This window comes from Staurois parvus, unplaced genomic scaffold (genome assembly GCF_062004578.1).
Source record: "Staurois parvus isolate SC_StPar_1 unplaced genomic scaffold, SC_StPar_1.0 ptg000015l, whole genome shotgun sequence".
Lineage (NCBI taxonomy): Eukaryota > Metazoa > Chordata > Amphibia > Anura > Ranidae > Staurois > Staurois parvus.
Window position 1 is genome coordinate 1,241,641 of NW_028317811.1, and position 14,298 is coordinate 1,255,938.

Consider the following 14,298-nt stretch of genomic DNA (forward strand, 5'->3'; position numbering starts at 1 on the left):
GCTCTCTACACCAATCAAAAACTTTCCTGGTTACTGGAATATGTGGGAAAATTAACACAGACTGTAAATAAAAACTTTATTAAAATGAGCAAGTGTTAGAATCTATTTTTATTCTGTCTGTCTCCCACCATGGAGGTTTACCACAGCTTTTTATCCCATATACTGATACCACCTAGCACAGGAAGCTAAAATCTCAACCGTCACAGCAATAGAAAGATGATAAATATAAAACTTGTATAACATACAAGAACAACCAGCGCTCTAAGGCACAGTGGAAAGGGAACAGTCTATAAAGTCCATGGTAAATGGGAAACTGAATGAATAAATGAATGCACACAATCCGGCAGATCCAGGCAGGTAGACCTGGTAAGGATCCCTCATGGACATGCAAAGGAAACAAAGGCAGGCCATAGACGGGCTGTTTATCGTCCAAATTGTCGGCCGATAAACGAAAAATCGGACGGCCCCGTTGCCGATGCTGCCACCAATATGTGGATTTTTCAGCATGACCGATAAAAATAAATGAGAAGATCCGTGAAAAACAGCCAACAAGCTGGCCCCACTAACGGTGTGAATATCGGCCGAATTTTCATCCGCACAAAAAAATCGGCCGATATTCACACCGCTAGTGAGGCCAGCTTGTTGGCTGTTTTTCACGACCCTATGGCCTGCAAAACAGGGTGCCAGATTAGTGTAGAATAAAAACAACACTTTATTTATGTAGCACACATACATCTGGGAAACTTTTAAGGCAGCTTGAAAAAGGAGGCAGGGCCTCAGAAACATGTAGAGGCCGGCTTCCACTTGTCTATCACTGCTCCTTCTGCCAATGGTGTGATTGAGGACTGCAGATGCCGCCAGTCTTCCATCTTTCAGCATGTCCTTGCCTGTGCCTTGCAGCTGATAAGATGTTCATCTAGATCAGAGGTATCCAAATTTTCTAAACAAAGGGCCAGTTTACTGTCCTTCAGACTTTAGGAGGGTTGGACTGGCCATTGGGAGTAGAAAAGGTCCTGATGTCAGTGAGAGGAATGGCGCCCCATCAGTAGTGTCAGGAGGAATTCTGTCCCACCATTGGTGTCATTGTGCCCCATTGTTGGTGTCATTGGGTGCCCCTTCATTGGTGTCCGTGTAGGGAATTATGCCCCATTGTTGGTATCAGTGGATGAATTAGTGCCCCGAGGTCTGGATAAAAGCAAGCAAAGAGCCAAATCCGTCTCTCGGGCCTCAGTTTGGAGACCACTGATCTAGACTGCTTCTGGTTGTTGTGCACTATCCATATCGGCCACTGAGTTGGCTACAAGTTTCCCAGGGCTCAGTGTGCTACATATTAAAATGTTTTTATTTTACACAGCCCTGCTGTTTGTTTCTTTGCATAGGAAGATGATATAATTTGTAACCTTTCCTACTCTGTCCAAAACTAAAATAAAATAATTATTGATAGTTCTGCTTTGAAAGTGTTCTGTCACCATGTCTGAAGCCTAATGTTGGGCATACTTAGGGGCATTTTATATTCAGAAGCAACTAGACAAAAAAAATTGCACAATCTTTGTATCATCAAATGAGGTGAACACAGTTCTTGGGTCGATCTCTAAGACATCTGCTTAAAAACCACCAACCAAAAAAACCTGAATTGATATTCATAGCAACCAATGATTCCAGCTTTCATTTTTGACTTGCACTAGAAAAGAAAAATAGGGAACTCTGAGAATAATGTGACCTAACAGACTTACTGTGGGCCAGCCTGGTAAAAACTCATCCTACACATGCAGTAACTGTATGGCCGCTGGTGATGCCACAATCCACTGTAGTAACATTTGCTATATACAGTAAGTTGTCATTTCCTGGAGAGGTAGAAGTGACTCTCTTCTGCTGCCAAAAACTTATGAGAGTCAGGTGCTCTGTCCCTCTGCCACTTAGGAACCATGTTGTATTTTTTGTCAGTGAATACTAGGTGGTCTCTTTGAGATAGAGATTGTGATGTCATCTGATGTCAATTGTCCATCTTCTCCACTTCTGCCAATCAGAGTCTGAATGTTCCTGAGTAGTGGGGGGACAGTAGCACCTGATTCTGTTTCTGGAAGCAGAGGGAAGTCACTCCTACCTCTCTGCAAAAGGACACTGCTTACTGTATGTAGTGAATGCTACTACAGTGGATTGCAGCATCCTCAGTGACCATACAGTTATTGCATGTGCAGGATCAGTCTTTACCAGGCTGGTCCACAGTAAGTCTGGTATGCAGGGGTGGACTGACCATTTGGAAACTCGGGCACTGCCCGGGGTCAGTAGGGGGCCCCATCAGATGCCCCTGGTACCTTTTTCATAGGCTTTTTTGAGTTTGGGCAAGGACACAGGGGCCCCATGATCCCTTATTGCCCGGGGGCCCCATGAGTTTTCAGTCCTCCCCTGCTGGTATGTCACATTATTCATGGATTTCTGCTTTAAGTCTTAGTTTGTTCTTGAATGGCAGCACCATCATTTTTCAATATTTCATATACAATTCTTATTCCAAGTGCTAATTCCTCCATATTTCCTGCACCTTTCCTCTATTTAACTGATATGACATAGCTATAAAAACTTACTTTACCTGTAATTGTACCTAGAGTTATCCTGAAAATGAGGGCACCCGTCTCATTGCCCTGACATTTGCAGCCAGTCAGCTGTTTATGTTGGGAAAAGACTTACCCTGCTGGAAGTATGATATGATCTTTTCTCTTGTCAGCTGGACTTCATTACCCAGCCGAGACACAGCCTGCAAGTTTGGTGTTGCTGTTGGTGGGAATTTAAACTGTCAACCTGCCTGCTCATTTTATACTGTGCTAGCAGTCTCAGCAGTAATAGCGAGTTTATCAGTAATGCCCATCTACTGTGCAAGAAGTTTGGGCAATTTCTGCTGTAGTGTGAGGAACAAGAGTAACTCAATTTTCATGACATCTAGAAAGACCACCTGAGGAGCTCCACAATGGAACAGACACACACACATCACAGGATCATTCTGCAGTATCTGCCTATGTGAAGGATGAGATGTTGTCTACCAACATGTTGCACAATGCAGGTTTCTAAGTCTGCTTAAAAACTTGTGAAACACATGGGTCGTTTGGTAGCAAATCAAGGCATAGATGCTCAAAGTTGATATTATATCTGCCTTTGGGTACTGGTGGTTTATATTACCCTTTAGTCTCTAATAACTATTGATAACTGTACTAGTAAAATGTAGTCTCTATGCCCCTTTTCACAATTTATGAAGCGGTTACTCTGGCAGCTGGAGTCTTCCATTATAGGTTTATTCTCCATTAAGGGAAATTCATTAGTGGAGCAAAAAATGATAATTTGGCTTTGTAACAACTGTAACACTTGGTGAGATAAAGAAACTAAGGTTTCCTAATTCTCATCACTGGAACCCACTTCAGGAATAAGAATCCAGGATATGATTTAGATTGCAAGTAAGCATAATGCAAATAATAATTTTGGGTAGACTTGGTTTATGCATAGGACTGTTATTGGTTAGATTGGCCAATAATTAGACCTCACTTAGGCAGGCTATAGATGCGTAGGAAACCAAACCAAAATTATTGTCAATAGGTCAGTTTTTGCATCATTAGTGTGCCTGCAGCACACACCATTTTTATTCTGCAACCAAAAGTGCCTGATCCAACATGTTGGAGTTTAAAAAAAAAAAACCAAAAAAACAAATTTCTAATTGTTGGTGGAGGAATTGTATGAAAAAAATAAAATAAAAATGACATGCTCATAAGCTAGGAAAGTATGAACCAGAAGGAAAAGAACGTTCACTGTCAAAGTTCTTTCATTCGTAACATTAAATATGTATGAATAGCAGGGAACAAGAACGAGCTATGAAGGAGATTTACTAAAACTGGAGTGTGCAAAATCTGGTGCACCTCTGTATAGAGACCAATCCGCTTCCAGGTTGTATTGTCAAAGCTTTATTGAACAAGCTGAAGTTAGAAGCTGATTGGTGCAGCTGTGCATGGTAGCCGGATTCTGAGTGTTCCAGTTTTAGTAAATCTCCCCCTCTGTGTCTGCAGGTAGAGGGGAATACAGAAAATGTTTCCTTGATTGAAAATGGTTTGATGCCTTATGTTTTAATGCACTCCCAGCACCAGGAAATATTGTTTGCTAACATAAGGCTAGTACATAAAATGCCATAGATAGGGATGCACTGATATTAATAATGGTGCTGATACTGAGTATTTTCAGGAGTACTTGTACTCAGGAAAAAGGTCCCTGTACTGGAAACCGATATTTTGCAGTGCGAGTCGCGTAAATACAAAATCCACTCTCCGCTCAGCATGGGATTGGTGCAGGGAGGTTTCCCATACCACTCCTGTGTGAACTCAGGCTATAAGAAGCTGTGGAGAAACAGCATGCGATTTGGACAGAAATAGCATTCCTGTTCAAATCGCATGCTATTCTTTGCAGGGCAGTTTGTGTCTATATATTTTGTATGGATGCAAATCATACCACAAAGTGTTGGTACTCGGTACCAGCAAGTACTTATCGGCACTCATACTTGCCGATCAAAAATCGGTATCAGTGCATCCCTAGCCATAGTGTCTGCAAGTGGAGTATACTAAAAAAAAATGTATTTGTTCATTCGCTTTGATTTAAATAGACAAGAGGAAAGTACAGAGGGAGTGTACAGTAGGGGGATGGATGAGGTCAAAATACATCTCTTCTGCAGAGGGCAAATTTTGAAACAATGATAGTTCAATCGTATGAAAAAATAAACAATTTTTTTTCTCATTCGACTTGTCTATGGCCTGCCTTAGCAAATTGGCATTCTAAAATGCAGCACATTTACCTTTTTTACTGTGATTTGTGTCCAAAGTGCAAAAGAAATAATTTAGTTGAATTATTATTAGTCATACTGCTTCTGCATACTGTATGTAGTCACTGTACAAATTATTTGCCCATCCCTATTCCAGAAGTTACACGGGAGTGCCAAATATCAGTCACCCTTTTTTAGGCCATAAAAAGTATTGTTTTATCTGATAAAAATGGGATCACCTTATGCTTGAGCCTAAAATCGGTTGGTGCAACCTGGCTTTACATGTTTCCGGCTCCATTAAATGTTGATGTATTTTCAGATTTCTGAGATTGAAATATCCAATTTAATTAGTTTAGAATTTTTAGCTTCTGCCGATTTGAGAAAGTGCCCTCAATCTGTACTCTGGACATGTACCTTTCATATTCTGTAAGCCATGAGAAAAGAGCAGAGCCTAAGGCGAGCTGTAACAGCTAGCAGGTGCATACATAATTGTGAAATAATTATAAGCTGGCCTTTGTTGCTCCGTCTCTGCAAGGTACTCAAACGTTCAAGATGATATTTGGTATTCATTCACATAGTGAGAACACCTTGTTACTAATTGCATTTACATATGTATGAACCAATAAATTGGAATTTTCTTTTGACAAACTCATTTTAGAAGGACAAAACATTCTTTAGAGGTTTTCACTTTCGGTATGGTTATCTTGTTACTGAGACATTTACTGCCTTCTGCTACAATGATTCTGTGGAAAACAAGCAAAATGAATTTAGATGGCTTCCTGTCGAGCTAAATCTTTTGTTATGCAAATATATATTTAAAGGGCATCTCATCATGAAGAATTTGTATATTTTGCTGGAGGATTTCTTCTAGAATCCTCTTCTAGCCTTCCTGTTCAAAGATTCTTCTTGAACTAATTCTGTAGATCAACATGGTAAAAACTAAGCACTCGTTTATGCCAAATGTAGTTCCATTCAGTTTGCTGTATAAAAACGGCAGGCTAACTTCATAGAACTATAAAAATCCATTTGTCATTCAGACCTGTTGTAATCACTTTGTTTTAAAACCAACACAAGAACAAATGGATTTTCTAAGGGTCAGTGAAATTGTCTCTGAGCAAAGCGGTTCCAGATTGTCAGCACTGCACAAAACAGGGACCACCTTCAGGAAAAAAGGGAGAAGACCTAGAGTTGAGAATCCAAACAAATACAATCCAATGAAAGTGCCAGACAAACATCCACAAGTCCAAGGTAATTTAATGAAAAGATTGATTCATAGCAGAATTGATCCAGCTCATTTTGGGGGCCAAAAACACTCCCCCTTTATCAGGACGTAAGAATTCTGACTGTGGTTCTAAAGCTTGAAGGGTTTTGTTTACCTTCATGCATTCTATGAATGAAGTTAAAAAACCTTCAATGTGCAGCAGCTCACTCAACCCTCCCTATTTCTTACATGAGACTGATCTCAGTCCAGTGATGTGCATGGGAGCCCCGGCTCTCCCAGGTATCTCCCTCCTCATTTGCTGAGACACAGCAAAAGGATTCATTGGCTCTCAATGCCGTCCATCACAGCCAGTGAAGAGGGAGCATGGGCGAGGCCAAGCCACGCTCTGCTGTGTCTTAGGGATCCAGAGGCCAGGGCTCTGGAGCAAGCACACACCAGTGCCCCCATAGCAAGTGACTAGCTATGGGGATACTGCTCAGGGGGGAGGAACCAAGAGCGCCAGCGGGGGACCTAAGAAGGGGAGGATTGTTGCTGCTCTGTGCAAAACCATTTAACAGCAGGTGAGTATAACATGTTTGTTTATTAGAAAAAAAAACGAGCATTTAGTATCACTGAACATATACCAAGTAAAACTGCACTGTGATTTACTGTTTTAAAAGTTTCAGAATGTTAGAGTAGGAGAGTGATGTTCCCTCTTGGGGATTTCAATAGCAGAATAGGCACCGAATTTTAAATATGAGAAGAAGATACCAACAGTCTGAAGTGGTGTTATCACTTTGTTTCAACCCACTGAGAAATATTATTACCATTTAATAGCTGATTTACAGCAGGTGTTGTGGGACTGTGTTGGGCAGCTATTTTAGTGCAGTCCCACCACAAGACAAGGCAAACTGCCTTGTCTCTGGTGTGGCTGGTTCACTCCACTGCTGCAGTGGTGTGCGCTGAAAAAAAAAAGTACTGCGTGCAGTACTCCCTTTTTTTTTCCTTCCAGTGCAGCGCAGTCAATGTACGCTGGCTGATAGAACTTCTGTGACATTTCAATTAAGTTATTGAAAAAAAAGAGTTAACAATGCGATGTCCCATGATTGGAGCATCCACAGCACACGCCAGCCTCTGCATTATAACACAACGGCTGTTATGAATGGACCCTAATGGCACTTTTTTTTGACTGATCATTTTTTTAACATATGACAGACAGCTTACCTAGTTTCAGGTCTTGGAATCATTCCAGAGTACCACAGATATGCGTCTGTTACTTTAGTGTAACAGCACATCTTGTATTGATTGGATTCTGTGGATATCAGAAATCACCCTATCATTAAATTATTAGAATTTAAGAGCGGGGAGTTTGTTCTGTAATGTTTGTTTGTTACAATAACTGTGACTAATTATTGTTTTGCCCCTTTTTCTAGAACTGGTTGGACCCTGCTAAAGAAATCAAGAAACAAACACGAAGTAAGCTTTATTTATTTTTGTATATATATAAATATATATAATTTTATATTTATTTATTTTTTACTTTTTTCTTCAAGACTAAATATGACATTTGTTGTTCAGCTTTAATTATATCAGTGTTTTTTCATTACTTTGTGATTGAGAGTATTACCTAATGCATGCTACAAGGCTTGCCTTCGATAACACTGACTGAATAGTATTGAGTGGATTGTTAAGCTAGGCAGAAATAAAAGAAATTGGGTTTGTTTTAAGGGTGACTACACACACCTGACAATATGCAGCAGGCCAAACACTGCAATAATAGAGTTTTCTTGACCAGAAGTGTGATCAGCCTTGTCCAAGGATGGGTTTATAGCTTAGGATGTTGTACCCTCTGACACCTTGGTCCTTCCCATGTACAAGGTCTCTTGCTACATCAACTCATTTGTACTGAAATAGGCAAAAAGTGCTCAGCTAAAAAAAGCCTACTTTATATGCAATTAGTGTTAAGCTACAAGAATCAAATGTACCATGTTGCAACAATCCTCTTGTTAGCTGAGGAGACACATTTTCAAGGATGTGATAGTACCAGATACACCACACAAAAGGGAAGTGGTTTACCAAATTGCAAGAGAGCTTGTTGCTAAATATGCCACAGTATGAGAGTAGTGTTACCAGATGTGTGTTGCCACTGCAAGAGGGGCTGGCATAGAGTGTGCCACACTAAAAGAAAGAACTTGATCCAGATGTGTCATGAGCGTACAGTACTGTGCAAACGGTTTAGGCAGGTGTGAAAAAATGCTGTAAAATAAACAAGTTTTCACAAATGGAAGTGTTAATAATTTGTTATCAATGTACAAAATGGAAAGTAAATGAACAAAAGAGAAATCCAAATCAAATCAATATTTGGAGTGACCACCCCTTGCCTTAAATGGCATCAGTTCTTCAATTTTTCTAGGTACACGTGCACACAGTTTTTTTAAGGAACTCTGCAGGTAGGTTGTATCAAACTTCTTGGAGAACTAACCACATATCTTCTGTGGATGTAGGCTGCCTCAAATCCTTCTGTTTCTTTATGTAATCCCAGACAGACTTGATGATGTTGAGATCAGGGCTCTTTGGAGACCAAACCATCCAGGACTCCTTGTTCTTCTGTGTGTTGAAGATAGTTCCTAAAGCAGAACTTTAGTCTCTGGGTACCCACTACACATACATGTGTAGCATTGGACATGGTGAATGGTTCCTCAGTTTTCTGGGACCTGTCGCGTGTCCCAGAAGACTGCAGGGGGAGAAAAACTTCCGCTTCTGATCGCCTAGGTGGTCAGAGCAGAAGTGGGAGCGGGTACCTGTCAAAATCAGGTACCCACTCCCCCAAGGGGCCAATCCCTAATGGGGAACAGGGGACGAGTCGTTAAAGTGGAACATCTCCTTTTGGGTGGAGCTCCACTTTAATGAAATTGGCTGTTTGTTTAGAGTCATTGTCTTGCTGCAGAATATATTTTGGGCCAATTGCTGGCCTCCCTGATGCTATGGCATGATAGATAAGTATCTGCCTGTATTTCTCAGCATTGAGGACACCAGTGACTTTGACTAAATCTGCAGCCCCAAAATTGCAAGGAACCTCCACCATGATTCACCTGCCTGCAGACACTCATTATTGCACCATTCTCCAGCCCTTCCGTGAACAAACTGCTTCCTGCTACAACCAAATATTTCAAATTTAATTAATCAGTCCAGAGCACCTGCTGCCATTTTTCTGAAATCTAGTGCCCATGTTCTTAGTACGTGGAAACAAGGCTAAGTGACTCCATTATGCATGCAAATGAAAACCTTTACACGGTACTGTATGTCACATACTGTGCTGCATGTCAAGAGCAATGTTACCAGATTTTCTAAACTAGAAGAATGATGGCAAATGTGCCTAGATACAAAAGGGATGTTACCGGATGTGTCACACTAAATGAGTGTTAATACTAGGTGAGCTGTACTGTAAGAGAGAACTTGTAAACAGGTGCTAATGGTATGATATTTTAGCAGATGTGCCACACTACAGGAGAGTTTTTGGTGCGCTACATGAGAAGATATTACCAGATTTGCCATACTATAGAATGAGACCTTATTGGACGCATCTTACTCCTAAAGAGAATCTTATTAGGTGTGCCGTGCTGTAATAGAGAATGTTATCTGATATGCCATGCTACAAGAGTGGAATTTACATGACTATTCAGCAATAAAATCTTCTTGGCCAGAATATGAACCTCTTGCTTTGCAGAATGGATGATTTGCCTTTTCTAATCGCCTCTTCAGTAAAAATGCAGTGCAGTCATCGTCTTATTTGTTAGCCTGAATGTGTCTGGTTGGCTATTGCAGTGGAAGAAGATGAAAGAAAGAGTGCACAAACCTTGTGCATTACCTCAATAAATAGTGACTAATTTTATTATTAAGGAAATATACTCACAAAGTGATGGTATAACAGGCATAAGTAACCATAATCCAAACAGGGTTACAGGTAAATCGAAAAGGGGGGGGGGGAATGAAGTATAACACATTTCGAAGGGTGCACCCTTCTTCATCAGAGCTGGGTTGAGCAGATAGAGACTTAACAGGCTGAACTGCTGTAATACTGACACTCAGTGGCTGAATATCTCCTTGCCATGGGAACTCTGCCATACTGAAGTCTCTATCTGCTCAACCCAGCTCTGATGAAGAAGGGAGCACCCTTCGAAATGTGTTAGCCTTCATCCCCCCCCCCCCCTTTTCAATTTACCTGTAACCCTGTTTGGATTATGGTTACTTATGCCTGTTATACCATTACTTTGTGAGTATATTTCCTTAATAATAAAATTAGTCACTATTTATTGAGGTAATGCGCAAGGTTTTTGCGCTCTTTCTTTCATCATCTTCTACAGTTTTATCAAGCTTCCCCAGCTTCATGATAGAGCTGCACAACCTCTGATCACCAGCGGATGAATACACAACACGCTGCTTGTCACTAACACCTGTTTAATCTGAGTCTTTGAGCGCAGGAGATAATGGATCTTTGGCTATTGCAGTGGAAGTGAAGTGCCACGGGCAAGTGATCACCATGTTCAGCTTAGCAAAACAAATGAAAAGTTTTACTATATAGCCCTACAGAGTCCTGGAGAACATTAGTAAGAGGAGAGGGCATCCACCCTCTGCAGCTTGTCTGTACTCTGGTAAAACATTTTATTTTTGCTCTTCAAAAGCAGTGGTAGCAAGAAGCAGTGTTGTGCCCAAGAATAAGTATCCCACAGGCAATGCCACCTATAGCTTAAATATATATAACCATAACTTTCCTTTTTCATTTTGGATAGAGTAGGGCAGGACAGGGTTAAAACAGATGTTTCTTTCCATTTCTCATTATAGGGATTACTTTTAACTTACTGTCTAGTAAATGCAACAGGAAAGGAGAGGATATCTTTCCAATGCTAGGTAAATCCCCCCCTGGACGGTTAAACAAGTGTCCCTTATGGAAGATTCCCCCCTATACCTGTTCTAGTAGCAACTCAAACTTTTTAACTTTCCCACATTTTCATTCCTGGTGACACTGATGATCAGGACAATTGGAGAGAATGAATCCCTTTAACCAGTACCAGTATATCTAAATGTATCAAAAAAGATGTTTGCCTAAAGTTATACTTTTAACAGGCCTAACTAGAGGTTTATTGGTGTTCCTATGATCAAGTGCCTTTTTTTTAGTTCTGGGTCTCAATTTAAAAACGGGACATTTAAATGCTATTTGTACTTCTCATGTTTTAAAAATTACAGTGTTATGTGAGTCTGTTATTCAGAACAAGTGAGTTGTAACACTGGATACATTTGGAATCCTAATGTGATAGATGCCCAGCTGTGCTTGTCAGTAGGCACTGTGCATTTATCATTTCTGAACTCTGTGTCATTGCTCTTTTATTACACTACTAATTATCTTCAGCTTCTACTAGTACTGTGTACCAGGATTGTTAAACCCAAATGACACAGCAGCCCAAATTTGGTCAAATAAATATTTGCTGAGGGCCTCATCTCTTTTTTTCTAGACAGATTATAGCGATAGTTAACGTTTCTAGATTTTATATCTATAATGTCTGTGACCCAATTGGAGAGATTTGACCTCACTTTGGCTCTGCTCACATTTGTGTGCAACATATGGCAAGTTGCAGTATCAATCATTTTTAATGCCACCCCAACATACCTAACCAGAAAATTGCAATGCATTTGGGTTTTGGTGCACTACTGCAGCGCATGTTACTTGAGACCAGCAACACAATGAAAAGAAAAATAAATCTTAAATGGGTCCTCCTTGTCCTTCTGACGACCTCACCAGAATTGGTAAGAATTTGGAGGGGGGATTCAGAAGTTGATGGAGTCCTTATAGGAGACGCCTCCCATGACTTCCTGTCCTGAGCAGAGGGAAATATCAACACAGGCTATAATAAAATCCTTAGAGGCGCTAACCGTTTGCCTGTATTTGGGCTTAATCATCAAATTTACAACATTATATCTTCATGAAATAATATAAGTGAAAAAATGCTGTGTAAATATACAAAATTCCTATAGAATAACTAAAAACCAAAAACACAAACCAGTGAAATAAACAGAAAAATAAAAAAACAGAGATTGTGACTCAAACGAATAATAATTAGAAAATTGTTGAATAATTATTAACCACTTCCCGTCCGGCCCACGTGTCTGCATTGGTTGGGGTGCGAGGCACGAGCTGAGAAGTACAGAGAAATAAAAACTCTGTTTTCAAGTTTTTACCAAAAAAGATTACGGAATACGGAATTTAGGCGGTTATCTGGAGGGGGCATCCTGGGAGCCATTATTCAGCAAGTTGATCTACAGAGTCCGTATATTTGGGACCAAAAGAAGTGCAGTTAGACCAAAACATTGTAAAATGTGAGGTCACACTGCTGGAGGTGAGCAGATTTTTGGTGGAGGATGTTTTGCACTGGAGTTCTGTGACAGTTGCACACGGTGGTCATTATCTCAAGGGAGGTTCACAGAAGAACATTTAATTGATTGGACTTTGTTTAATAATTATTCAGCAATTTTCTAATTATTCATTTGAGTCGCATCTCTTTTTTTTCTGTTTTTTTCACTGGTCTGTGTTTTTGGTTTTTAGTTATTCTGTAGGACTTTTGTATTTTTGTATATGTAGCGCAGCATTTTTTCACTTATATTATTTTATCATTTAGCCCACTGAGACATGGGTTGTGTGCACTAGCGGCTACAGCATTTGTATTTCACTTATCAAACGTATTTATTTATATGTTTGTATTCACTATAGTAAGCGCTTGAGTTTTTATTTATAATTATTATATCTTCAGGAAAAGGACCATAAAACATTTCCTGACATATTTAGCTGCAAAAAAAAAGACGTTGTATTTTGTGCAAATTTTGGGCATGAAATCCCTGCCTGATCAATTGTATATTTTAAAGTTTGAATGAGTATTGATATCTGTAGTTACAGTAGAAAATAGAAAGTCCATTAGACAAGGAAGTGTATAGAATTGCAGGCTAATCAGAACAGTTCATTAGAACATGAAGATTATTAGGCTTAGTCAGCCAAGGAGAGAGCAGTAATAAAAGTGAGAGTAAGATCAGTTGTAGAAATGAGTTTGGACTGGTTGCTGTAGGCGCCTGTGCTTTATGTATCATTGTTTTTAGCATTAGCATTTTCATTAAAGCCATATTTATTTGTATATCAGCAAAGACATTGAAAGGATGAATATAAAAGTAATTTTGAATAGATTAGGGAAGGGTAATGCAGTGCACATGTGTGAGTGCTGGAGTCTATAGGAAAATATGTAAGCACTCTTCACACCTATCCTCAAGTCTAGTCCACTAATATTATTATTATTATTATTATTATTATTATTATTATTATTATTATACAGGTTGTATATAGCGCCAACAGTAATATGCAGACTCTCAGCAATCGGTTGGAGTAGATAGTTCACTCTCAGTAATCAGATGCATTTGCGTTTATTTGTTTGTATTCATATATTATGGGTGGATTTATTAAAGGAGAGCATAATCCCTTCCTAATATGCAAATTAAAAGTAGGATTGTTTGCACATGATTGGATGATTAAAACCAAGCAAAGCTATATCTGATTCTCCAAGCACAATTTTTTCTTTGAAATGTGAAATTTCACTTGGGTCTCTGTCACACAGGCAGCCAAGAGGAAGTAAACATAGGTGGCTGAGCTGCTGTCTTACAGCCCTTTACCTAGCTGTCCACTTAAAGACTAACATTACAGACTGACAGGGCTGTGCACATGACCCAGACACGCTGCTTGGCTTCATGACCGCTGCATTTTTAACTGCAGAATTTAATAGGTACACAGCCTATCAACACACTCAATGAGATCACTGGGAGCGCACCGCAACTAAGAGCCAAATAATTGGCTAGCAGTTGCGGTACGTTTTTTATTCTACTACAGAATACCCTTTTGGTGTTGGAATAAAAGCAGATTCTTAAGAGGTGGCAAAATTGCCTCCTGAACACATGCCAATCGTTGCTATATTATGGATTGCTTTTCAGAGGGTGGTAAGCACTGGCACCAATGTGAAAGCAGCCACAGTTAATGAATGCAGAATAGATGTGTTTACGTAAATCATAAAATGCATGAACAAATATCCTGTTGTGTATGGTGTTTTTTTTGTTTGTTTGTTTTTTTTTTTGCAAAGAACATTCTTTGCAAAAGGAATTTTCACTGTTTCACCACATTCACTAAGGTAAGTGGAAATTCAATTTGATAGTGAATATGATGAGTTCCCTTAGTAAATCTGGGTCATTGTATTTATTACTTCTCTCATGATATATGCTG

The 14,298-nt window shown here is 39.7% G+C and overlaps 1 protein-coding gene across 22 annotated transcripts in view; it reads left to right on the forward strand.

Moving 5' to 3' along the window:
* Positions 1-14,298, forward strand: part of EPB41L3 (erythrocyte membrane protein band 4.1 like 3) — a 240,023-nt gene that overhangs the window by 117,386 nt on the left and 108,339 nt on the right. For all 22 annotated transcript variants that reach the window (XM_089677963.1, XM_089677977.1, XM_089678074.1 and 19 more), the window contains exon 5: positions 7,424-7,466. In XM_089677963.1, coding sequence (XP_089534089.1) covers positions 7,424-7,466 — 43 coding nt within the window. The remainder of the gene's footprint in view (positions 1-7,423; positions 7,467-14,298) is intronic.